This window comes from Martes martes, assembly GCF_963455335.1.
Source record: "Martes martes genome assembly, chromosome: 14".
Taxonomy (NCBI): Eukaryota; Metazoa; Chordata; class Mammalia; order Carnivora; family Mustelidae; genus Martes; species Martes martes.
Genome location: NC_137902.1, coordinates 53,173,078 through 53,195,735, shown reverse-complemented (window position 1 = coordinate 53,195,735; position 22,658 = coordinate 53,173,078). Strand labels below are relative to the sequence as shown.

Genomic DNA, 22,658 nt, shown 5'->3' with positions numbered 1-22,658 from the left:
TGTGGTCTCTGGATCATAGAGAAACAAGTTCAAAATACTAGTGACCAACTCCTCATAGGATACCACATTATCTAACATTTGAATATGACAAATATATTTTCAGTCTATTTACTTCAAATCACTATTTTTACATATGAAATGCAATTTAAGAGTATTCTTCAAAGGAAACTGGTTAATATTTAATATGACAACATGGTAAATAAGCATTTTTGACTGAGCTAGTTAGGTCAGGTACAATTTTGAAGTTCCTAAAGAGTATACCGCAGAGAAACACAGCTACTGTGTTCGCTAAGAAAAATGAGCTGCCATTTATTTAGTAGATAAATGGAGGATAAAATTTGTCTAACAGATAGACTCTTGACTTAAACAAATAGAAAGTTCCCAAGTGGATATTACTCAGTCACAAAAAAGAATGAAAACTGTGCAATGACATGTATGGAGCTAGAGAGTATAACGCTAAGTGAAGTAAGTCAGAGAAAGACAAATACCGTATGATTCACTTACATGTGGAATTTAAGAAACAAAACAAATGAACATAAGGGGAGAAAAAAGAGGCAAAACAAGAAACAGACTCTTAAATACAGAGAACAAACTGACGGTTGCAGAAGGGGAGATGATGGAGGATGGGTCAGATAGGTGATAGGTATTGAGGAGGGCACTTGTGGTGAGCACCAGGTGTTGTGTGTAGGTGATGAATCAGTAAATTCTACAGCTGAAACTAATATTGCACTGTGTGCTAACTGGAATTTAAATAAAGACTTGAAAAAGAAAAAAAAGGTACCAAAGTTATATGGCAAATTATGTATCAGAATTATATTCATTACATATATAAGACAACATAGTCATATATCAGAATTATATATATATTTATCTTGTCATATAGCTTGACACTTATATATAATGATTATCATATGCAACTTATATATAAGTTTAGGCCAAATTAACATACCTAGTTCAAGAAGCTTCTTTGTGAGCAAAAGTGCCTTATCTAGGTCTCCCTGCTGGTATACAGCATAGCTCAAATAATCTAGAACAGAGACTTTATCAATGGTAGAAACCTCGCCTTCATCCAGCTGCCTCAGTGCTTGTTCCATCCACAGTTCTGTATGGTAATAATCAGCTTCTGTATAGGCCACTTTGCCCAACTCAAAACAGTCTTCAACTGTTAGAAAAGATTTGTGTTTTACTCCTAAGGAAAGAAAATAAAGAGAACTTTAAAAATATTTATTTAGGACTATACGGCTTTCGAAGTGCTATCTCACTTTCATTTGAACTTTATAACAACCTTCTGAGGTAGGAAAAATAAGAATCATCCTAAATTTATGAACAAAGGAACAATCTACAAGGTAATGAAACATGGTAAGAATCACACTAATAGGGGTCATGGACCTAGAAAACCCAAGACTTCAATTATCAGCCATCATACCAAAATGAAACATCAATTAAGTTGAAGCATGCAATTTTCTAGCACAGCAGGAATCACCATAGGACAAATACCTTATTCCTAGCCAATAATCTGGACAAAAAAATGAATGGAGAGGAAGAAAGATGGACCTCTAAATTGGTTCCTTCCCTTTTCCCTTCCCTCCAACAGCATTAATAATACGTAATTTACATACCATAAAGTTCACTCATTCAAACACCACAATAGTTTTAGTATATTCAGAGTAGTGCAACCAACATCGCAATCTAATTTTAGAACACTTTCATCATCCCAAAAAGAAACCCTGTAACCATTAGCAGTCACTACCCATTATCTCCTCCTTTGTCCCAGCCCTAGACAACCACTTATCTACTTTTTGTACCTATAGATTTGCCTATTTTGGTTATTTCATATAAGTGGAATCATTTAACATAGGGTCTTTTGCGACTGCTTTTCAACTCAACATGTTTTCAAGCTTCATTCATGGTGTAGCATCTTTTTTATTGCCAAATAACAGTCCACTGTATGGAGAGACTGTATTTTGATGGACATTCAAGTTGTTTCTAGTTTTTTGGTTTTTATGAATAATGCTACTATGTACATTCATGTAAAAGTTTCCGAGTGGACATTTGTTTTCATTACCCTTATAGGCAGTACTGGAATTGCTGGCTCCCATGGCAACTCTATGCTTACACATTTTCAGGATTGCCAAACTGTTCTCCAAAGTACTAATACCATTTTACAATCCCACCAGCAATGTATGAAGGTTCCAATTTCTCCACATCCTAATACTTGTTGTCCATTTGTTTTTATTATAGCCATTCTGTTGGGTATAAAGTAGTATTTCATTATGGTTTTGATTTGTATTTCTCTAATGATGATGATGAGCATCTTTTCCTGTGTTTATTGTCCATTTGTATATCATCTTTGGGAAAATGTCTACTCAAATCCTTTGCCCATTTAAAAATTTGATTCTTAGGGGGCACCTGAGTGGCTCAGTGGGTTGGGCCTCTGCCTTCAGCTCAGATCATGATCTTACGGTCCTGGGATTGAGCCCCGCATCGGGTTCTCTGCTCAGCAGGGAGCCTGCTTCCCCTCTCTCTCTACCTGCCTGTCTGCCTACTTGTGATCTCTGTCTGTCAAATAAATAAGTAAAATATTAAAAATTTGATTCCTTTTATTATTTTTAGAGTTTTTTATATATTCTGGGTACAGGTCTCTGATCAGAATTATGATTTTAACATAGTCTCTCTCACTGTATGGGTTATCTTTTCACTTTCTTGATGGTATACTTTAACGTACAGAAGTTTTAATTTTGGTGAAGTCTAACTTAATTAATCCTTAATTAGTTATGCTTTTGGTGTTGGTATGTCAACTGGTTTGTGAAGTAAAACTTCTGTCTTAAGAAAAGGAGACAGGAGGGCACCTGGGTGGCTCAGTTGGTTAAGCAACTGCCTTCAGGTCAGGTCATGATCCTGGAGTCCCACGATCAAGTCCCACATCAGGCCCTCTGCTCATCAAGGAGCCAGCTTCTCCCTCTGCCCCTCACCCCTTTCATGCTCTCTCTCTCTCTCAAATAAATAAAATCTTAAAAAAAAAAAAAAAAAAGAAAAAGAAAAGAAAAAGGAGATAGGGGCACCTGGGGAGCTCAGTCAGTAGAGCATGCAATTATTGATCTCACGGTCAGGAATTCAAGCCCCATGTTGGGTGTGGAGCCTACTTTTTAAAAAAGCTAGTTAAAAGATATTTGACAGTTCACATGAAATAAAACAAAAAAATTAAAAAGTGGGAAATAGCCTAATTGTTAAAGAAATATGAAATTACAACAACCCTGAAGAAAAATGTTTTTAAACAGCCTACATTTACTGAAGCCTTACTATGTGCCAGGCATTTGTCACTCATTTAATTCTCAAAGCAATCCAGATGAGGAGCTAAGATAGAGGTTAACTACTGTGCACAAGGTCACACAGCAAAGAGCCAGAATTGCAATCTGCACACTATGACTCCAGAAGTTTGTGTCATATTATACCATAAAATGGCAAAATTTAATAGGGGAGGGAGTCGTAAACTGGTAACTTTACTCTTAAGACATCCCACAATATAAATCTAGAGTAGTAATTTCATGCCTATGAATTAATACTATTTTCCAATTGTTTTCTTGAGTTTAGTACTAGGGGTTGGGGAAGAAACACCTTGTATAAACAATTTTTGTAGCTGAACCAACTACCATAGCTAAAAACTGTAATAAACTAAAAGCAAGGAAAGGTATAGGCCAATATATCAACATAATGGAACAGCATTTTTCACTAAGAAAGATAATTTTTTAAAGATTTTTAATTATTTATTTGAGAGAGAGCACGAGTGAAGGAGAGAAGCAGAGGGAGAGGGAGAAGTAGACACCCCACTGGGAAGGAAGCCTGATGACAACATGGGGCTCAATCCCAAGACCCTGAGATCTCTACCTGAGCCAAAGGCAGACACTTAACAAACTGAGCCACCCAGACGACTAAGAAAGATAATTTCAAATGCCATACAGGAAAGCCAGAAAGATCTAGACAGAAGTATGTCAAAATGTTAAATTGAGAGCAAAAGCAACATTTATACTTGGCCAAATGCACCCTTAGCTCAAGTTTTGCAACATTCCTACACAGAATCTGAAGACGTATACACAATCCAAAATTATAAAAGACAAGATGAAAAGAGCCACTATGAGAAAAAGCAGCAAAACTATTTTAAAACAGTATTAGACATCCCCAAGTTCTTCAGACCGTGGTGTTAATGAGATTAAGAATACAAAATAACTATGATTAAAAGGTTTAAAGAAATAAGAAAAATAGAAAATAAAAACATAAAAGACACCCTTAAAAACAAGTCCAAGGAGATAGGAGTGGGAGAAAAAAAAACAGAACTTCCTGAAGTGATAAACAGAATCAATGAAATAAAATTTATTGGCCAGGTTAAATAGCAAGTTAGACAAAACAAAAGAGGGAATAATAAACCTAAAGAGAGAGCCAAATAAATTACCATGGGACAAACTACCCAGCAGGTAGCAGAGGAGAGATAAAAATGAAAGTGCTGGGCGCCTGGGTGGCTCAGTTGGTTAAGCGACCCTTCGGCTCAGGTCATGAGCCGGAGTCCCATGATCGAGTTCCGCATTGGGCTCCCAGCTCCACCGGGAGTCCGCTTCTCCCTCTGATCTTCTCCCTTCTCATGCTCTTTCACTCTCTCTCTCTCAAATAAATAAATAAAATCTTAAAAAAAAAAAAAAAAAAAAGAAAGTGCTAGGGGTGCCTGGTGGCTCAGTGGGTTAAAGCCTCTGCCTTTGGCTCAGGTCATGATCCTGGAGTTCTGGGATCAAGCCCCACATCGGGCTCTCTGTTCAGCAGGGAGCCTGCTTCCTCCTCTCTCTCTGCCTGCCTCTCTGCCTACTTGTGATCTCTATCAAATAAATAAATAAAATCTTTTTTAAAAACAATGAAAGTGCTAGTTAAAAGGAAGAAAAATAAGGTCTAGTATGTCTAGTTGGAGTCCCATCAGATGACAACAGAGAGAATATAGAAGAGGCACTAAAGAAATAATAGTGGAAGTAGACAATTTTCCAGAATTAAAGTACATAAAACTTGAGAGTCAGGAAGCACAAAGAATCCAATGCCAACATATATATGTAATATATACATGTAAAGGCTTCTTAAGGATGTGTTTCAAAGATGAGGAAAACATCTTTTTAAAGATGTATTTATTTGAAAGAGAGAGAGTGTTAAGGGACAGGGGGAGAGACAATCTTAGACTCCACACTGAGCACAGAGCCCTATGTGGGACTGGATCTCAGGACCAAGAGTCAGACACTCCACCAACCGTGCCACCAAAGCACCCCTAAAAGATGAGGAAAATCATTCTACAAGGAAAGTCTGAGGTACAAGAAAGAATGATAAAGAAATTGGTATACAGGAGCACCTGGGTGGCTCACTGGATTGAGTCTCTGCCTTGGGCTCACATCATGATCTCAGAGTCCTGGGATCAAGCCCTGCATCAGGCTCTCTGCTCAGAGGGGAGGCTGCTTCCTCCCCTCTCTCTGTCTGTCTACTTGTGATCTCTCTGTCAAATAAATAAATAAAATCTTAAAAAAAAGAAAAGAAAAAAAAAGAAATTGGTATACATATTAGCCAACCTAAACAAAAGTGAACTGGGGCGCCTAGATGGCTCAGTCAGCTGAGCATCTGACTCTTGATTTTGGCTCAGGTCATAATCTCAGGGTACTGGGACCCAGCCCTGTGTTGGGCTTCGCATTCAATGGGGAGTCTGCTTGGGGATTCTCTCTCTCCCTATCCCCCTGCTCTCACGTGTGTACTCTCTCTCTAAAATGAAAATAAATCATTTAGAAAAATAAAGTGAACTATCAGGTTGGCAGAAATCTCAGTCTGACAACATTGGCAACATTTTTTTGGTCACACTGCGAGGAAATAGGCACTCTCACATATTACTGGTAGAAATGCAAAATGAGGGGCGCCTGGGTGGCTCAGTCGTTGAGCATCTGCCTTCGGCTGAGGACATGATCCCAGGGTCCTGGGATCTAGCCCCGAATTGGGCTCCCTGCTCAGCGGGAGGCCTGCTTCTCCCTCTCTCACTATCTGCCTATGTTCCTACTCTCACTGTGTCTCTGTCAAATAAATAAATAAAATCTTGAAAAAAAAAGAAATGCAAAATGATACAACCATTATGGAGGGAATCTGGGACACTATTAGCAAAATTACCTATGCATTTATTCTTTGACTCAGTGGCATCACTTCTAGAAAAAATATTCCAAAGATCACTTAGCAAAATATATGTACAAAAACCAAAAATATATGTACAAGGATACTGGCAGCATTATTTTTATAATAGCCAAAGACAAGAAACAAACCAAATGATCATCCTAGAGGCCTGATTATATAAACTACAGTACCTCCGCAAAAATAGATTAAAATGTAGATGTAAAGAGAAATGAAGATTTCTATATATGATATGAATTGATATCTAGGGTATAGCAATAAATTAAAACACCATGGTACACAAAGTATTTTACCATACTTTCTGTGTTTATGTTGAGAAGGAACAGAAATATGTACACATTTGTTTTTATTTTCAAAAATAAACAGTAGAAAGAGAAAAACTATTAAAATGGTAGTTACATATAGGAAAAACCTATATGTAACTACAGGTTACATATAGTTACCCCCAACACCCACTCAGTCTCTCTTGCAAATAAATAAAGAAATATTTTTTAGTTTTTTTTTTTTTAAAGGGGGGTAAAAGAGGAGGGGAAAGAGGAAGTGGGGAAAGAAGGAGACAGAGGAGAGTTTGTTCCAACTCTTTTTTTTTTTTTAAGATTTTATTTATTTGACAGAGATCACTAGTAGGCAGAGAGGCAGGCAGAGAGGAAGGGAAGCAGGCTCCTGCTGAGCAGACAGCCGAATGTGGGGCTCGATCCCAGGACCTTGGGATCATGACCTGAGCCAAAGGCAGAGGCTTTAACCCAGTGAGCCACCCAGGTGCCCCTGTTCCAACTTTTGACACCAATGGTCAAACAGTAACTGTTAGACTCAAGGTGGTTTAACCTTAAGGTCAAAGTATCTTGTCTCCTACCCCAATTTCTTTGCCCTAAATAAATGAAGAGATACAATGTGTTCATGGATTAGAAAAAGTCTGTATTGTTAAAATGATAATGCTGCCCAAATTCTTTGCAAGATTCAACCCAACCCCAATCAAAATTCCTATAGGCATTTTTTTTTGGAAACTAACAAACTGATTCTGAGATTTATATGGAAAGTCAAAGAATCTAGAATAGCCAAAGCAATTTTACCAAAGAACAGAGCTAGAGGACTTATTCTGCTTGATTTCAATACTTACTATAGAGCTACAGTTCACGGGCACCTGGGTGGCTCAGTGTTTGAGTGTCTGCCTTTGGCTCAGGTCATCATCCCTGGGTCCTGAGACTGGGCTCTACATTGGGCTCCCTGTTCAGCGGGGAGTCTACTTTCTCTCTCTCTCTCTCTCTCTCTCTCTCTCTCTGGCCCTCCCCTCAACTTGGGCTTGCTTTCGCTCTCTCAAACAAGTAAGTAAAATCTTTAAAGAAAAAAAAAAAACCCACAAGCTATAGTTCAGGCTGTTTGGTATTAATTACAGGTAGACATATAAATCAATGGAATAGAATCAAGTCAAGAGATAGACCAAGTGATTTTTGACAGATGCCAAGGCAATTCAATGGAGAAAGTCTTTTCAATGTTGTTCAACAAATTAAGTATTCATATTTAAAAAAAAAAATCAATCTTTACTGCCTAGCACATACAAAGCAACTCAAAATGTATCCTATAGCTTAATGTGAAATCTCAAACTATGAAACTTCTAGATAAAAAACACAAGAAAAATATGTCAGACCTCAGGGGAGAAGACACCAAAGCACTACACATAAGTGAAAAAAATATTGGGGTTCCTGAGTGGCTCAGTTGGTTAAGTGTCTGACTTTTGATTTCGGCTCAAGTCATGATCTCAGGGTTATGAGATCAAGTCCCATGCTGGGGCTCTGCAGTGAGTGTGAAGCCTACTTGGATTTTCTCTCTTCCTCTCCTGCCCCTCCCCCACATCTAAAAAATAAAATACTGATAATTAAACAATCAAAATTTTAAACTTCTTTCTTAAAAGGCACTAATATGAAATAAAAAGACAAGAGGACTGGTTAAAAATATTCACAACACGTTTATCTGATAAAGAATTTACATCCAAAATACATAAAAAACTCAGACTCTTCACCGAAGAATAGATATGACTAGCCAATAAACACAGGGAAGGATGTTCATTGTCAGTCATCAGTTATAACATATATATAACAATGTAAATTAAACAGTGAGATACCACTATGCACCCATTATATGGCTAAGATTAAAATAACTGAATATACCAAGTGTTTGAAATATGTAGAAGAAATCATACTGATGAAAGGAATGTAAAATGGTACAAAAAATTAGGCGGTTTCTTAAAAGCTAAATATATGCCTACCATACAACCCAGCCATTTCACTCCTAGATATTTTGCTTCCAAAAGAAACAAACAAAAACAATAATAAAAAGAGAACAATCCCTAAAAACTGGAGAAAAAGTACTGAAATGAATAAACCCAACTATACAACACTGAGGGCGTAACTACACAAAGAAATGAACTACTTCAGGTGTTTTTCAAACAATATTTTAACCGATCACATCCAGTCTAACCTGTACTCCAAGGATAAAAAGTACAAAGAAACAAACTGCACTCAAAATCTTAATGTTACTAACAATATAAGTACGGTTATTCTGAAATTATTTTAGGTCTATTATAGGATAATACAAAAAACTAATTATGTTTAATGTCACTGGAACCAAGAGTTTTGACACAAAAGAGATATAAGTATAAACCCTATCATCTTACATTTGAATTGGAAATTAACATGAACTCACGTATTTCCTATCTCTGTCCACTGCAAAGACTTAGAATCAATGACAAATAGCAACAGACATCTCTAGAACCTAGCTACACTCCATTCCCTATATCATTCCCAGTTAAAAAGAATCAAGGTTCACTATGACAAGGCCTGATTCTTCCTGCTTTGGGGTAGAAATTTGTAAGATAAGCTTGGGAAAAAAATGCCAAAAATTAAATTTCCTTAATAGCAAAGAATAACAGGATCATTTCAAAAGGACAAATTAGCCCATCTAAAGAGGACCCCCCCCATCACTTCTCGGCCTTTGGCTAAGATCAAGTGTAAAGAGGATCCCCCTAGCCTCAAATAGAATAACTGGGCATCAAATGAATAATAATAATGGACTGAAATATAAAAATATATAAAAATCCATGAGTTTGTAATGATACTTCAGATAAAAATCGCTGGTCACTACTGTAAGTTATTATGACATTAACTCACTCTGAAAATTGACACAAGAATAACAATCAAGGATTTATCTTGCCCTTCACATACAAACTCTGTTTCAGGATACAAAAAATGGTTCCTGAAAAAAAGTTCTTACTGATAGAATTCCAGCCAATAAAAGTAGAAGGAATGATGGGGTAAGAAAATCACCATTTTTCAACCCCTAATAGTTCTAGGCAAGGATCATCAAAGTCTGCGAAAACAATTACAAGAAAACTCATGGAAAACTTCATATGGACTTATCAGCTCCCACCACCAAAGCTACTCATCACAAAAAGTGTGATGAGATGTTGGGTGGCTAGTCATGCAATTCAATAGAAAGGTCAGAGCGCCACCTATGGAGTTAATTAAAAAACTTAACTTGCATCTAACTGAGACTCAAGCTCTGACCAGTTCGTAGGAAATACAGGAGTTAAGAGTAACAAATTAACACAAAAGAAAAAATCAGGCAACTCCAAAATGTACATTCCACAAAACATATTACCAGGTTTTTCCAACTACATCAGTGGAATGGGAGTGGGGGAAATAGATTTAAGAGATAAAACCAAGGGGCTCGGGGCACCTGCATGGCTCAGTGGGTTGGGCCTCTGTCTTGGGCTTGGGTCATGACCTCAGGGTCCTGGGATCGAGCCCCATCTCGGGCTCTCTGCTCAGTGGGGAGCCTGCTTCCCTCTCTCTCTCTGCCTGCCTCTCTGCCTACTTGTAATTTCTGTCAAATAAATAAATAAAATCTTAAAAAAAAAAAAAAAACAAGGGGCTAGGTGGTGCAGTCGGTTGAATGTCTGCCTTAGACTTGGGTCATGATCCCAGGGTCCTGGGATCGAGCCCCGCCTCAGTCTCCCCGCTCAGTGGGGAGCCTACTTCTCCCTCTCTCTCTGCCTGCTGCTCCCCCTACTTGTCCTCTCTGTCAAATAAGTAAAATCGTAAAGAAAAAAAAAAGAGATAAAATCAAAATGTACAACTGTAAAAAGATACCTTTGAGATCACTAGAGAAACTGAGCATTGACTGGGTATTAATTTTATTAAGGAAATGCTGTCACTTTGTTAGGCTGGATAATAGTAAGTGATTGTTATTTAAAAAAAAGACCTGATCGATCAGTTAGATATACATATTTATTTATGAATAAAATGACATATCTAGGATTTGCTTTTAAAATAGTCCAGTAGAAACAACAATTAAAAGCAGGGAGGTAGAAAATAAGGATGCCAAAGTGTTAAAAACTTTTGAAGCTGGGTAATGGATACATGGAAGCTCATTATGTCACTACCTTTATTTTTTAGTTTGATATTTTCCATAATAAGAAATTTTATAAACAACATTAAGAAGAAAGTCATGTTCCATGCAGCAAAGGAAATCACATAATACCCTTTTTGACACTAACAACAACAACAAAAAGACAAATACGTGGAAAAAAATAAAATTAGGTAATAAAAAAATAAATACTACTTACCTGACATTTCCCTTTGAACAAACTGTTCTAAGAATCAGGAAGGGAAAGATGATTGTGGAGCAGGTAGACCGTAGGCTTGCCTCCTCCCATGAATACAACTAGATAACTATCATCCTAAATACCCCAGAAATCCATCTGAAGACTGACAGAATAAACTCCACAACTAAAAGTAGAGAAGAGGCCACATTAAGGTAGGAAGTGCATAGTGGTAGTTCGGGAGAGAAAGGGATTATGGCCACTGCAGTTGGGTGGGAGATGTGGTATCCAAGTAAGCCAAGAGACAAACTAACACATAGGGAGCACATGGGGAAAAGGAATTCCTGTAACAGCTGGCTTGGAAAGTGAAAGGGTCTGAATTTCATGAGTTCTTGGAACCAGCAGGGCTTAAAAGCCTAGAGTTTTAAAGGTCAGTGTGCTTGACTCTGGGAGAGCTTGAAAGACGTTAGGGCTCTTTTGGAGACTGGGCAAGGCCAACAGCCTGTGTACATACAGCATTTGAAACAGTAATCTGAAGAACACCTGCAGAACACTGTCAGGAGGTTAGGTGCTCATCTCAGAGCATGTCCCACAGAAGCAGCATTCTTGGAAAGACCCTTCTGTGCACAAAGGAACTAGCAGACACCATTTCCCTCCCATGCCCCTCAGCATAAACACAGAGCCACCTGCAGGAACCAGCTCAGTGCCAGTATTTGCTACTTGCTCTCATCTCCCTCCCCCCCCACCCCACCCAACCCCTGGCTGAATCCAGAAGACCATCCTTCCCAGTCACCTTGGCCCCAGTTCCAGACGACCAGCCCAAACCCCCACCAACACCACATCCTATCTGGGAGTTTTGCAAGACTCGGTTCTGGTGGTGGCAGTGGCGACAGGTTTCATTTCACAAGCAGACCAGAACACACCTAGTTAAAACTCATAACATTCAGGCCAGGATCTAAAAACTGCCCACAACAGGCAAAGAGAGCTCTGCATATGACTGGCCTGAAGAATAAAGTGGCCAGGCCACAACGCCAGAGCACATGCAGCACACAGCACAGTGGAGACACCTGAAAGTACCAGGACCTGGAGAACAGAAAACATAATACTGCAGGGCACTACAGAACCTCTTCTTCATAAGGCCAGTACCCTCAAGAACAGAGATGTAACTGACTTTCCTAACACAGAGAAACAAGCACAGAGACTCAGACAAAATGAGAACACAGAGGAATTTGTCCCTAATGAAAAGAATAAGACAAAGTCATGACTGGAAATCTACGTGAAATAGATATGAGTGGGGTGCCTGGGTGGCTCAGTCATTAAGCATCTGCCTTTGGCTCAAGTCATGATCCCAGAGTCCCGGGATCAAGCCCTACATTCTCCCTCTCCTTCTCCCACTGCTTGTGTCCCCTCTCTCGCTGTGTCTCTCTCTGTCAAATAAATAAAATCTTTTAAAAAAAAAAAGAAAGAAAGAAAAGAAACAGATATGAGTAACACACCTGATAGAGAATTTAATGCAATGATCATAAGGATACTCACCGGACTTGAGAAGAAAGTGGAAGACATCAGTGAGACCATTAACATAGAAATAAGGAATAACAGCAGTGATAAAGGATTCACTAAATGAAATGAGAAACATGCTTGATGAAATGAACAACAGGCTAGAAGAAACAGAGGAACAAATTAATGACATAGAAGGCAGAGAAATGGAAAGTCATCAAGCTGAACAAAAGAGAGAAAGAAAAGCTATGCAAAACAAGAACAGACTCAGGGAATTCAATGACTCCATCAAATGTAATAACATTCGTATTACAGGAGTCCCAGAAAAAGAGAGAGAAAAAGGAGCAGAGGATTTATTTGAAGAAATAATAACTGAAAACTTGTCTAATCTGGGGAAGGAAACAGATATTCAGATCCAGAAGGTACAGAGAATGCCTAACAAAAATCAGCAACAGCAGATCCACACCAAGACATAGCATAATTAAAATGAAAAAATATAGTGATAAAGAAAAAAGATTAAAGCAGCAAAAGAAGAGAATTACATACAAAGGGAGCCCCATAAGGCTGTGAGCAGATTTTTCAGCAGGAATTTCCAAGCCAGAAAGGAGTGGCATGATATATATTCAAAGTGCTGAATGGGAAAAACGTGCAGTCAAGAAGACTATTCAGCAAGGCTATCATTCAGAATAGAAGGAGAGATAAAGTTTCCCAGACAAACAAAAAATAAAGAAGTTCATGGCCACTAAATCAGCCCTGTAAAAAATATTAAAGGGACTCTGAGTGGACAGGAGAGACTAAAAAGGACAGTATAAAGGTAGGAAACACAAAAGTAGTAAAAATAAATTTTTCTGTAAAAAAAAAAAAAAATCAGTTAAGGAACTCACAAAATAAAAGGATATAAAACATGACACCATATACCCAAAACACGGGGAGGAGAGGAGTAAAGAAAAGGTTTGAACTTAAATGACCATCAACTTAATAAAAACTGCTATATGCAGAAGCAGGTATATACAAACCTAATGGTAACCACAATCCAAAAACCACTAATAAATATGCAAAGAATAAAGAGAGAGAAATCCAAATATATCACTAAATATAAAACCAGCAAACCATGAAAGAGGGATAGAAAGGATCAGAGAAAATCTTCAAAAACAATGACAATTAGATAACGCAATAAATAAAAATGGCAATAAATACATGTCTATGTATAATTACTTTGAATGTAATGGACTAAATGCTCCAATCAAAAAACAAAGAGTAACAGAATAGATAAAAAAACAAGACCCATCTATATGCTGCCTACAAGAGACTCATTTTAGACCTAAAGACACCCGCAGATTGAAAGAGAGGGGATGGAGAATCCATTATCTTGCAAATGGATGTCAAAAGGAAGCCAGGGTAGCAATACTTATATTGGATAAACTAGACTTTAAAACAAAAACTGCAGAGGTGCCTAGGTGGCTCAGTCGGTTAAGGGTCTGCCTTCAGCTCAGGTCATGATCTCAGGGTCCTGGGACCAAGCTTCACTTAGGACTCCCTGTTCGGCAGGGAGACTGCTTCTTCCTCTCTCTCTGCCTGCTGATTCCCTTGCTTGCACTCTCTGTATATATATATAAAATCTTAAAAAAAAAAGGGGGGGGGGAGGGGTTGGGGGAACTCTCATACATTGCTGGTAACAGTATAAATTGGTGCATCTGCTCCGGAGAAAAATCTGGCCACATTTGGTAAAGCTGAAGAAACATATACCCTGACTTCTTATATCCTAAGGAAACATTTGCATTACATTAACCAAAGAATACATAAACAAGGATGTTTACTGAAATCTTGTTTGACACAGCAAAAAATTGGAGATAACCAAAATGTCCATCCATGCATGAATGAATAAATCAATTCTGTCATATAATACCATACAGCAGTTAGATGAGTTTACTCAAAAAATTGAGTGAAAAAGTTTGCAGGAAGATACACAGATTATTTAAAAGTTTAAAACACAACAATGTACGTAGTAAAGAATAAAGAGACAAATGAATACAACCAAGTTCAGAACAATCATTACCTCAAGAAAGATTTTATTTATTTACTTGAGAGAGAGAGACAGACAGAGAACAGGAAAGGACAGGCAAAGGGAGAAGCTGACTCCACTGAACAGGGAGCCCAATGCAGGGCTTGATCACAGGACCATGGGATCACGACCTCAGCCAAAGGCAGACATTTTAACTGACTGAGCTACCCAGTCATCCCCACTAAAACAATTCTAAGAATAAAATACTTAGGAATTAACCAAGGAGGTGAAAGACTTATACAATGAACACCACAAAACATTGCTGAAATAAAAGAAGACATAAATAAGTAGAAACACATCCCATGTTCATGGACTGGAAAACCTGATACTATTAAAATGGCAATACTACCCAAACTGATCTACAGATTAAATACAACCCCTATCAAAATCCCAAAGACATTCTTTGCAGAAATAGAAAAAAACATCCTGAAATTCATATGTAATTTCAAGAGACAGCCAAAACAATCTTGAAAAAGAACAAAACTGGAGAACTCAAACTTATAGATTTCAAAACTTACTACAAATCTACAGTCTTCAGGAGCGCCTGAGTGGGTCAGCTGATTAAGTATCTGTCTTCCTCTGCCTTTGGCTCAGGTCATGCTCTCAGGGTCTTGGTATCAAGCCCTGCTTCTGGCTCAGCAGAGTCGGCCTCTCCCCCTCCCTCTGCCCCTCCTCACCCCTGCTCATGCCCTTTTAAATAAATAAAATCTTAAAAAAAAAAAAAAAGCTACAGTCATTAGAACAGTGTGGTATTAATAAGGCATAAAGATCAATGGAATAGAACAGAGGGCCCAGATTATAATAAACCCTTACATATATGATCATATACTTTTTGACAAGAGTTCCAAGACCAATCAATGGGGAGAGGACAGTCTTTTCAACAAATGGTGCTGGAAAAACTGGATATCCATATGCAAAAGAAATGAAGTTGGACCCTTACACTAACACATGTTAAAATTATCTCAAAATGGATAAAGGACCTAAATGTAAGACCTAAAACAGTAAAACTCTTAAGAAGAAAACATAGGAGAAAAGCTTCATGACATCAGATGAGGCAACAATTTCTTGTATATGATCCTAAAGGCAAATGGAACCAAAGAAAAAATAAACTGGACCTCAGGAAAAATTTAAAACTTCATGCATCAAAAGACATTATCAACAGAGTAAAAAGACAACCCACAGAATGGAAGAAAATATTTCCAAATCATGTATCTCATAAGGGATTAATATCCAGCATATGTAGACAACTCCTAAACCAACTACAACAAAAAAACTAATTAAGAAGTGGGCAAAAGGGCACCTGAGTGGCTCAGTTGGTTAAACGACTGCCTTCGGCTCAGGTCATGATCCTGAAATCCCAGGATCGAGTCCCGCATCGGACTCCCTGCTTGCAGGAAGACTGCTTCTCCCTCTGACTTTCCTCCTCTTGTGCTCTCTCTCTCGTTCTCTCCCTCTCAAATAAATAAAATCATCAAAAAAAAAAAAAGTGGGCAAAAGACTTCAACAAACCTCTCTCCAAGAAAGAAATACAGATGGCTGCAAAGCACATGAAAAGATGCTCAACATCACTGATAGGGAAATGTAAAACTACAATGAGATATCACCTCACACCCATTAAGGATGGCTACCATCAAAAAAAGAGACAATAACAAGTGTTGAAGAGTAGGGGGAGAATTTGGAACCCTTGTGCACCGTTGGTGGGAATGTAAAATAATATGTCTACTGCAGAAAATAGTAAGGCAGTTCCTCAAAAAACTAAAAATAGAATTACTATAGGATCCAGCAATTACACTTCTATGTATTTACCCAAAGAATGGGAGGCAGGGTTTTGACAGGATATCTGCACACGCATGTTAACAGCAGCACTATTTGCACTAGCTAACACATGAAAGCAACTCAAGTGTCCTGCTGATGGACGAAAAAATAAGCAAAATATGGTATATATATATGTATACACACACACACACGACGTATTACTATTCAGCCTTAAAAAGTAAGGAAATTCTGACATTTGCTACAATGTGAATGACCCTTGAGAGCATTATGCTAAGTGAAATAAGCCCATCACAAAAAGACAATTACTGTATGATTCCATTTATATGAGATACTTGGAACAGTCAAAATTATAGAAACAAAGCAAAACGATGGGGCTAGGGAAAATAGGGGATGCGGAGTTATCGTTTAATGGGTACAGTTTTAGTTTTACAAGATGGAAAGAGCTATGGGGATGGATGCTGGTGATGGGTGCACAACAGTATGAATGTACTTGGTGCCACTAAACCACACATTTAAAAGTGATTAAGATGACAAATTTTGTTATATACTTTTTGTACAACGAAAGATTTTTAAAGCAGATTATCATGAAACCAGCTATAACCTAAATAAAAGGTTTTGCCAAAAATGGGTCATAAAGCAGGATGTTCACTATAGAACACTTTAAAAAGGGATGCCTGGGTGGCTCAGCTAAGTGCCTTCAGCTCTGGTCACGATCCCAGAGTCCTGGGATCAAGTCCCACATCGGGCTCCTTACTCAGCAGGAAACCTGCTTCTCCCTCTGCCTGCCACTCCCCCTGCTTGTGCACTCTCTGACAAAAAATAAATAAATAAATAAAATCTAAAAAAAAAAAAAAGACCACTTTAAAAATCTGTGTACACCCAATATGTCTTGGTTTTTAAATTAACTAACATATAAACTTTATCAATTCGTTTATAACTTTTCACACAAACATTTGATGTTCTAAAGAAAAACATGAGGAAAACTGATTTATTTTCCAGGCAAAAAATGCCTAAATTTAAGTTCCTATAATATCAAGCTTTCACAGTAACAAGCTATAAACTTACCCACAACTATTAAGTCCTAGGGAAAGAGAGTCTTTGTCTTCAAAGACTGTGAAATAAATTAATGTTAAAAGTCTTAAAATGCAAAAGTTTTCTTTTAGATTAACATTCTAATGGACGGAATAGAACAACTAGGTAATAAATGTTATATATGCTAGAAGAATTCTTACCTGGGAGATTACCCTTTGAGATGGTGTCTGTATCCAAATTGTAGGTATCCTGGAGACGCAATAGAGCTTTAGCTGCCCCAACCTGATCTTCATCATTAGGGAAGTATTGTCTCTGAATGGTTAGGTTAGAGATAAAGCCTTGAAATTTAAAAAAAAGAAAAAAGACTCTAGAATAGACTTCCAATTTGCAATATACAGTGCTCACAAGGATTTTTCAAAATTAATTTTATTATAATTTTCTACCATGCCATTAAAGTTCCACATGCTCAAAAAGAAAAAAACTAAATACGCTAAGACCTGAAATACCTCTAACTTATTCCATCTTCCCAAATCCTAGTGTCACTTAAGTAATCTGAAGTCATTGCATAAATCATATCATATTAGGTAAAAATCAACATGGTAACTGAATCTTTAGTTACACAAAAGAGCCTCCACTAAGCTTGAAAAATGGATTTATGGATTTGAAAATGACATCCATTGGCAACCAATTATACTTTAGGGTAACAGATGGTAAATAAAATGTATGCATTTTTAAAAAGTTCTATTTTCTTCTTCCATGTGTCACTCATTATATAAATATGTAAATATACAAAGTTTGGTGTAATCCTATGAGGGGAGAGAGATTAATTACATGTTTAACATTATAAAGTGGCTCATTTATTAAAATATATTTAGATCTGTTAAATTACTGAATATAGTGATCAACCAAGATTTGCTCTAATTTTAATCTAATTTTAATTTTTTTTTTAAAGATTTTATTTATTTATTTGACAGAGAGATCACAAGTAGGCAGAGAGGCAGGCAGAGAGAGACGGAGAAGCAGGCTCCCTGCAGAGCAGAGAGCCCATGCGGGGCTCAATCCCAGGACCCTGAGATCATGACCTGAGTTGAAGGCAGAGGCTGATTAACCCACTGAGCCACCCAGGCACCCCTAATTTTAATTTTAAAAGGTTTTATATAAAATATAGCAAAAACCAAACTATCGAAGTAATTATGATAATTATATAACCCCTAAGGAGAATGGATGCTAAATTCTCCTTAAGGAACCAAAAAAAACAAAAACAAGTCATCTAAAATTTTAATAATAATGTCATCATTTGCAAATAAAAGTTAGGTATGAAACTTCCCTCCTCTCACATTTACTTACAGGCAACTGTGTATTTTGATCAGCAAAAATTTTTTTTGTTTGTATTTGATCAGCCAGGCATTTTTATGTTAATGAAAATGTACAAATGAACAACTAGCTAGGGGAGGGCTAAAGTTTGTATCAAGCATATTTTTTAGTTTTAAGACCAATCCTTAGTTACAATGTCCACATGGAATTTTACAACAAGTTTTACAGATTTTTTTATGATTCAAAATAAATCCAAGAAGTTGCTTAAATCCCCTCCCTAAAAAAAGGAAAAATATATGTATTATAGCACTATGGGATGACTACCACAGATTAGAACATCAAAGTCTCAAGGTTTACCTTATAAAAGAACTTAGGTCATAAAGATCAAAAAATTGAGAATTTTTAAAAAATTAAGTTAATAAATAAATGTGTAGGGGTACCTGGGTGGCTCAATGGGTTAAAGCCTCTGCCTTCAGCTCGGGTCATGATCCCAGGGTCCTGGGATCGAGCCCCAAATCCAGCTCTCTGCTCCACAGGGAGCCAGCTTCCTCCTCTCTCTCTCTCTGCCTGCCTCTCTGCCTGCCTGTGATCTCTGTCTGTCAAATAAATAAATAAAAGCTTTAATAAATAAATAAATAAATGTGTATATGTGTGTGCACACACACATACAGGATTTTAAAAATGTTGTCATGGTGCTATATAAGAGAGCAAATAATCACTGGTATTTCCTTCTCACAATGCAGTTTTCACAAGGGCTTGCCTTAATTTTTCTCCTAGAGGCTTTCTGTCCTTTGCCTAATAGTTTATCGCTCAGAAACACTCATAAGCACCCTTGGAGTATTTTCATTTACATAGTTAAATCAGTTCTCCCTTCTTGCTTTTTTTCATTCCACCTTCAGTCACTGAACAAGTATTTTATCTAAGCATATTCCCTCTAGTTCCTAAACTCCAGGCTTAGTTTTCTGTGTCTGCTACTAAAATATCTAAAACACCTCAATACTCCAAATACAACTTTGTTTTAATTAGAAAGACCTTCATTGTTACTGTTCGCAGTCTTAGTTTTTCAATTTATTGTCAAAGTAAAAGAAGTCTAAGATTCAAAATACTATATAGAACACGGCTAACACTTTCCCTTATAGTAGCACTCCCAATACATGAACAATAGATGAGATGATGGAGATTTATCCATAAATTTTTGACATCTGAAGATAATCCTAAAATAGGAACAATTACTCTCAGAAATGAAACTATAAGTCAAATAATTGATAAACTTTTGTAAATTTCAAAGCAAAAAGCACCAGTGCTTGTCACCAACAACAGAAATTACTTATTTTTTTTTAACACTAAAGTTATTTTTATTTGTTTCCAGTTTTTAGTCCCTTTTTTTAAATTAAGGAATTCAGGATATAGACTAACTCCAGTCAAACCAAATATACCTCTGCAACAATTTAGTTACAACACCGAACACTTGATGTTCTGGGAAATGAATTTATTAGTATTGGCATTTCCACACATGGCAGCAATATTGTCTTACTTTTTTTGGCTCCTTAGTCTTACCATCTGACTTACCATCTGACATATCCTTAAGGACCAGATTCTCCAACTCACTCCATTCAGTGTTCAGACGTTTCATTAATTTGAATGCATTTACAGGGTGCCCAACAAAGCCTTCTGGATCTTTTGTCGCTGTGCTGGTTAGTCGATCTAACTTCTCTGCCCATCTATACACGTAAGACATATAAATGGAGCACACATACACTTAATAAGGAAGAACACAACTTAATAAAGCACTCAGAAAAAAGACCAGAGGTTTTTGAGTGAAAACTGTATTTAAAAACTCTTTTTAAAATGAAATTATAAATTTTTAAAAAAGCAAGACTGTTATGGGTAAAATCTAGCTTGGTAAAATAAAAAATACAACAAGTCTTTTTATTTTAGTTTTGTTTCTCTCAAATGGCTACAGTAAATGGAACCTATCTTAGAAAAGGTGTGACTGGATCCCTCTACTAAGGGTCTAAAAATTCATCTCCCCACAGGTCCTTAAAGCCAAATAATTGGTTATAAAATACAAATTAGCCCAATCGAACTTCAGTAACATGTTCATTTAAATCAAACTTAACGCCAAACTTTTACATTCAGTATCTAAAAACTATATTTTAAAACAAATAGACAAAAAAACCCTGACTACTCAGCTACTCACTAAATTAAAAGGCAGGAATTATCAAGTCAGGATTAACTCTGAGCCTAAGTCAGTTAAAAATAAATTAGCAGGTAAGGAAAAATTGTATCAATTAATAATTAACATATTTATCACTGTAATCTCTAGAATGGAACCAAAGGAGTGAAGGATAAACAGAATTTGAAAACTGCTCTAGAAGATGACTTGATTAGGGAGGTTAGAAGGAGACAGAAGATATTAGCAACCATTTTGAGAAACTGTCATTCAACACCTATACCCATTTATATCCTTATCTAAACTCTTGGCCCAGGCCTAACTCTTGTTTTCAGTGCTCCTATTTTAGCCATTTCAGCCAGTTTTTAAGACAAGTGGCTTCCATTTCCACTCAAAGAATGTTTTAGCTCTAGAACGAAAACATCCAGGTGGAGTCGAATCCTAATAAGTGGAACGCTTTGCTTACTTTTTTATTTGTTCTAATTTGTCCTCTTCTGCCTTAATATAGTCTTTCAGAGAAGTCACCAGATCTTTCTCAGTATGGATCAAATCAGTCATCTGACCTAGAAGGAGAAGAAGGGAAGGTTTATCAAATACCCACATTGGTCAACACAAGTATTTTAGAATAATTTAAAAATGATCAAGAATGCTTCATTCTGGGGCACCTAGGTGGCTCAGTTGGTTAAGCAACTGCCTTGGGCTCAGGTCATGATCCTGGAGTACCAGGATAGAGTCAGTCCCACAACAGGCTCCCAGCTCCACAGGGAGTCTGCTCCTCCCTCTGACCTTCTCCTCTCTCATGCTTTCTCTCTCAAATAAATGAATAAAATCTTTTAAAAAAAAAAAAAGGAAGGCTTCATTCTTTGATAAGATTGAACTGATTTTAAACTCAGATATGTTGGAGGAAACATCTTTTTTCTTTTTAACTAAATAAACAAAGACAATTGTATTCCAATTCTAACTTTCAAGCTACTTGATTCTGCAAATTGGACAACATTGGCAAACTGTTCTAAAAATTTGATTTTAAATTACAAAACAACACTACTTTTTCTTCTTCCCTACCTCTGCTCTCACTTTTTGTTCTTGAGACTGATTAGAATTAAATTTTCATTCAATAAACTAAAACCACACTAACAAAAGGTACATTTTACAAATGAAATTCAAAGCATCCCTGTTCAGTTATTTATAGTGGGTAAGAAGACTCCTCATTTTATATCACAAAATTAGATAATAAAAATATAATACTTGTGTTTTCGTTAGCACTCCGATCACACAAGGGTAAAACTGGTTAACAGCATGAAGGAAAACATCTCATTTAAGGCAGATGAAGTATGCATATAGGAAAACATAAAAGGATACATATCAAACATGAAAAATATTTCTGGGGAAAAGAGGACATGTGGAAGTCTTACATTCTATGTATTTTTGTTTGTTTCTTCTTTAACCATATGCTATTTTAGTAATACATTCAAAGATTTTTTTAAAATTATGATATAGAAAAAAAAAACTTGTGTTCATAGTAGATTCTTAAATGGAAATAGCAGGTTATGAAATAATGTACAGTGTATTATTAGTATCTGTGCATTAAAAAAAGACTATTAAATTACCTAAGTGGACTCATTAACAAAGAATTTTCTTGATATGCTTTTCTAAATTTTCTTAAAGTTAAAAAAAAAAAAAACTTACTTATTTATTTGACAGACAGAGATCACAAGTAGGCTGAGAGGCAGGCAGAGATAGAGGGGAAAGTAGGCTCCCTGCTGAGCAGATAGCCCAGTGCAGGACTCAATCCCAGGACTCTGAGATCATGACCTGAGCCAAAGGCAGAGACTTAACCCACTGAGCCACCCAGATGCCCCAATTTTCTTAAGTTTTAACCTGAAAATGTACTGCTTTTGTGATCAGAAAAAATTTTTAAATTAAATTTTAAAAACAGAGACTTGTGGGGGAAAGGAACTAAATCAATGCTTCAGTCTCTGGGAATACACTGTATTTGTTTTTACTGATTTAAAAAC

General features: G+C 36.8%; 1 protein-coding gene across 3 annotated transcripts in view; it reads right to left on the bottom strand.

Annotated features, from left to right (window-relative positions):
* P4HA1 (prolyl 4-hydroxylase subunit alpha 1) overlaps positions 1-22,658 on the bottom strand; it is an 81,120-nt gene that overhangs the window by 42,895 nt on the left and 15,567 nt on the right. For all 3 annotated transcript variants that reach the window (XM_080822554.1, XM_080822552.1, XM_080822553.1), the window contains exons 3-6: positions 21,110-21,206; positions 20,040-20,191; positions 17,357-17,494; positions 950-1,189 (exon numbers count right to left, since the gene is read on the bottom strand). In XM_080822554.1, the coding sequence (XP_080678680.1) occupies positions 950-1,189; positions 17,357-17,494; positions 20,040-20,191; positions 21,110-21,206 (627 nt within the window). The remainder of the gene's footprint in view (positions 1-949; positions 1,190-17,356; positions 17,495-20,039; positions 20,192-21,109; positions 21,207-22,658) is intronic.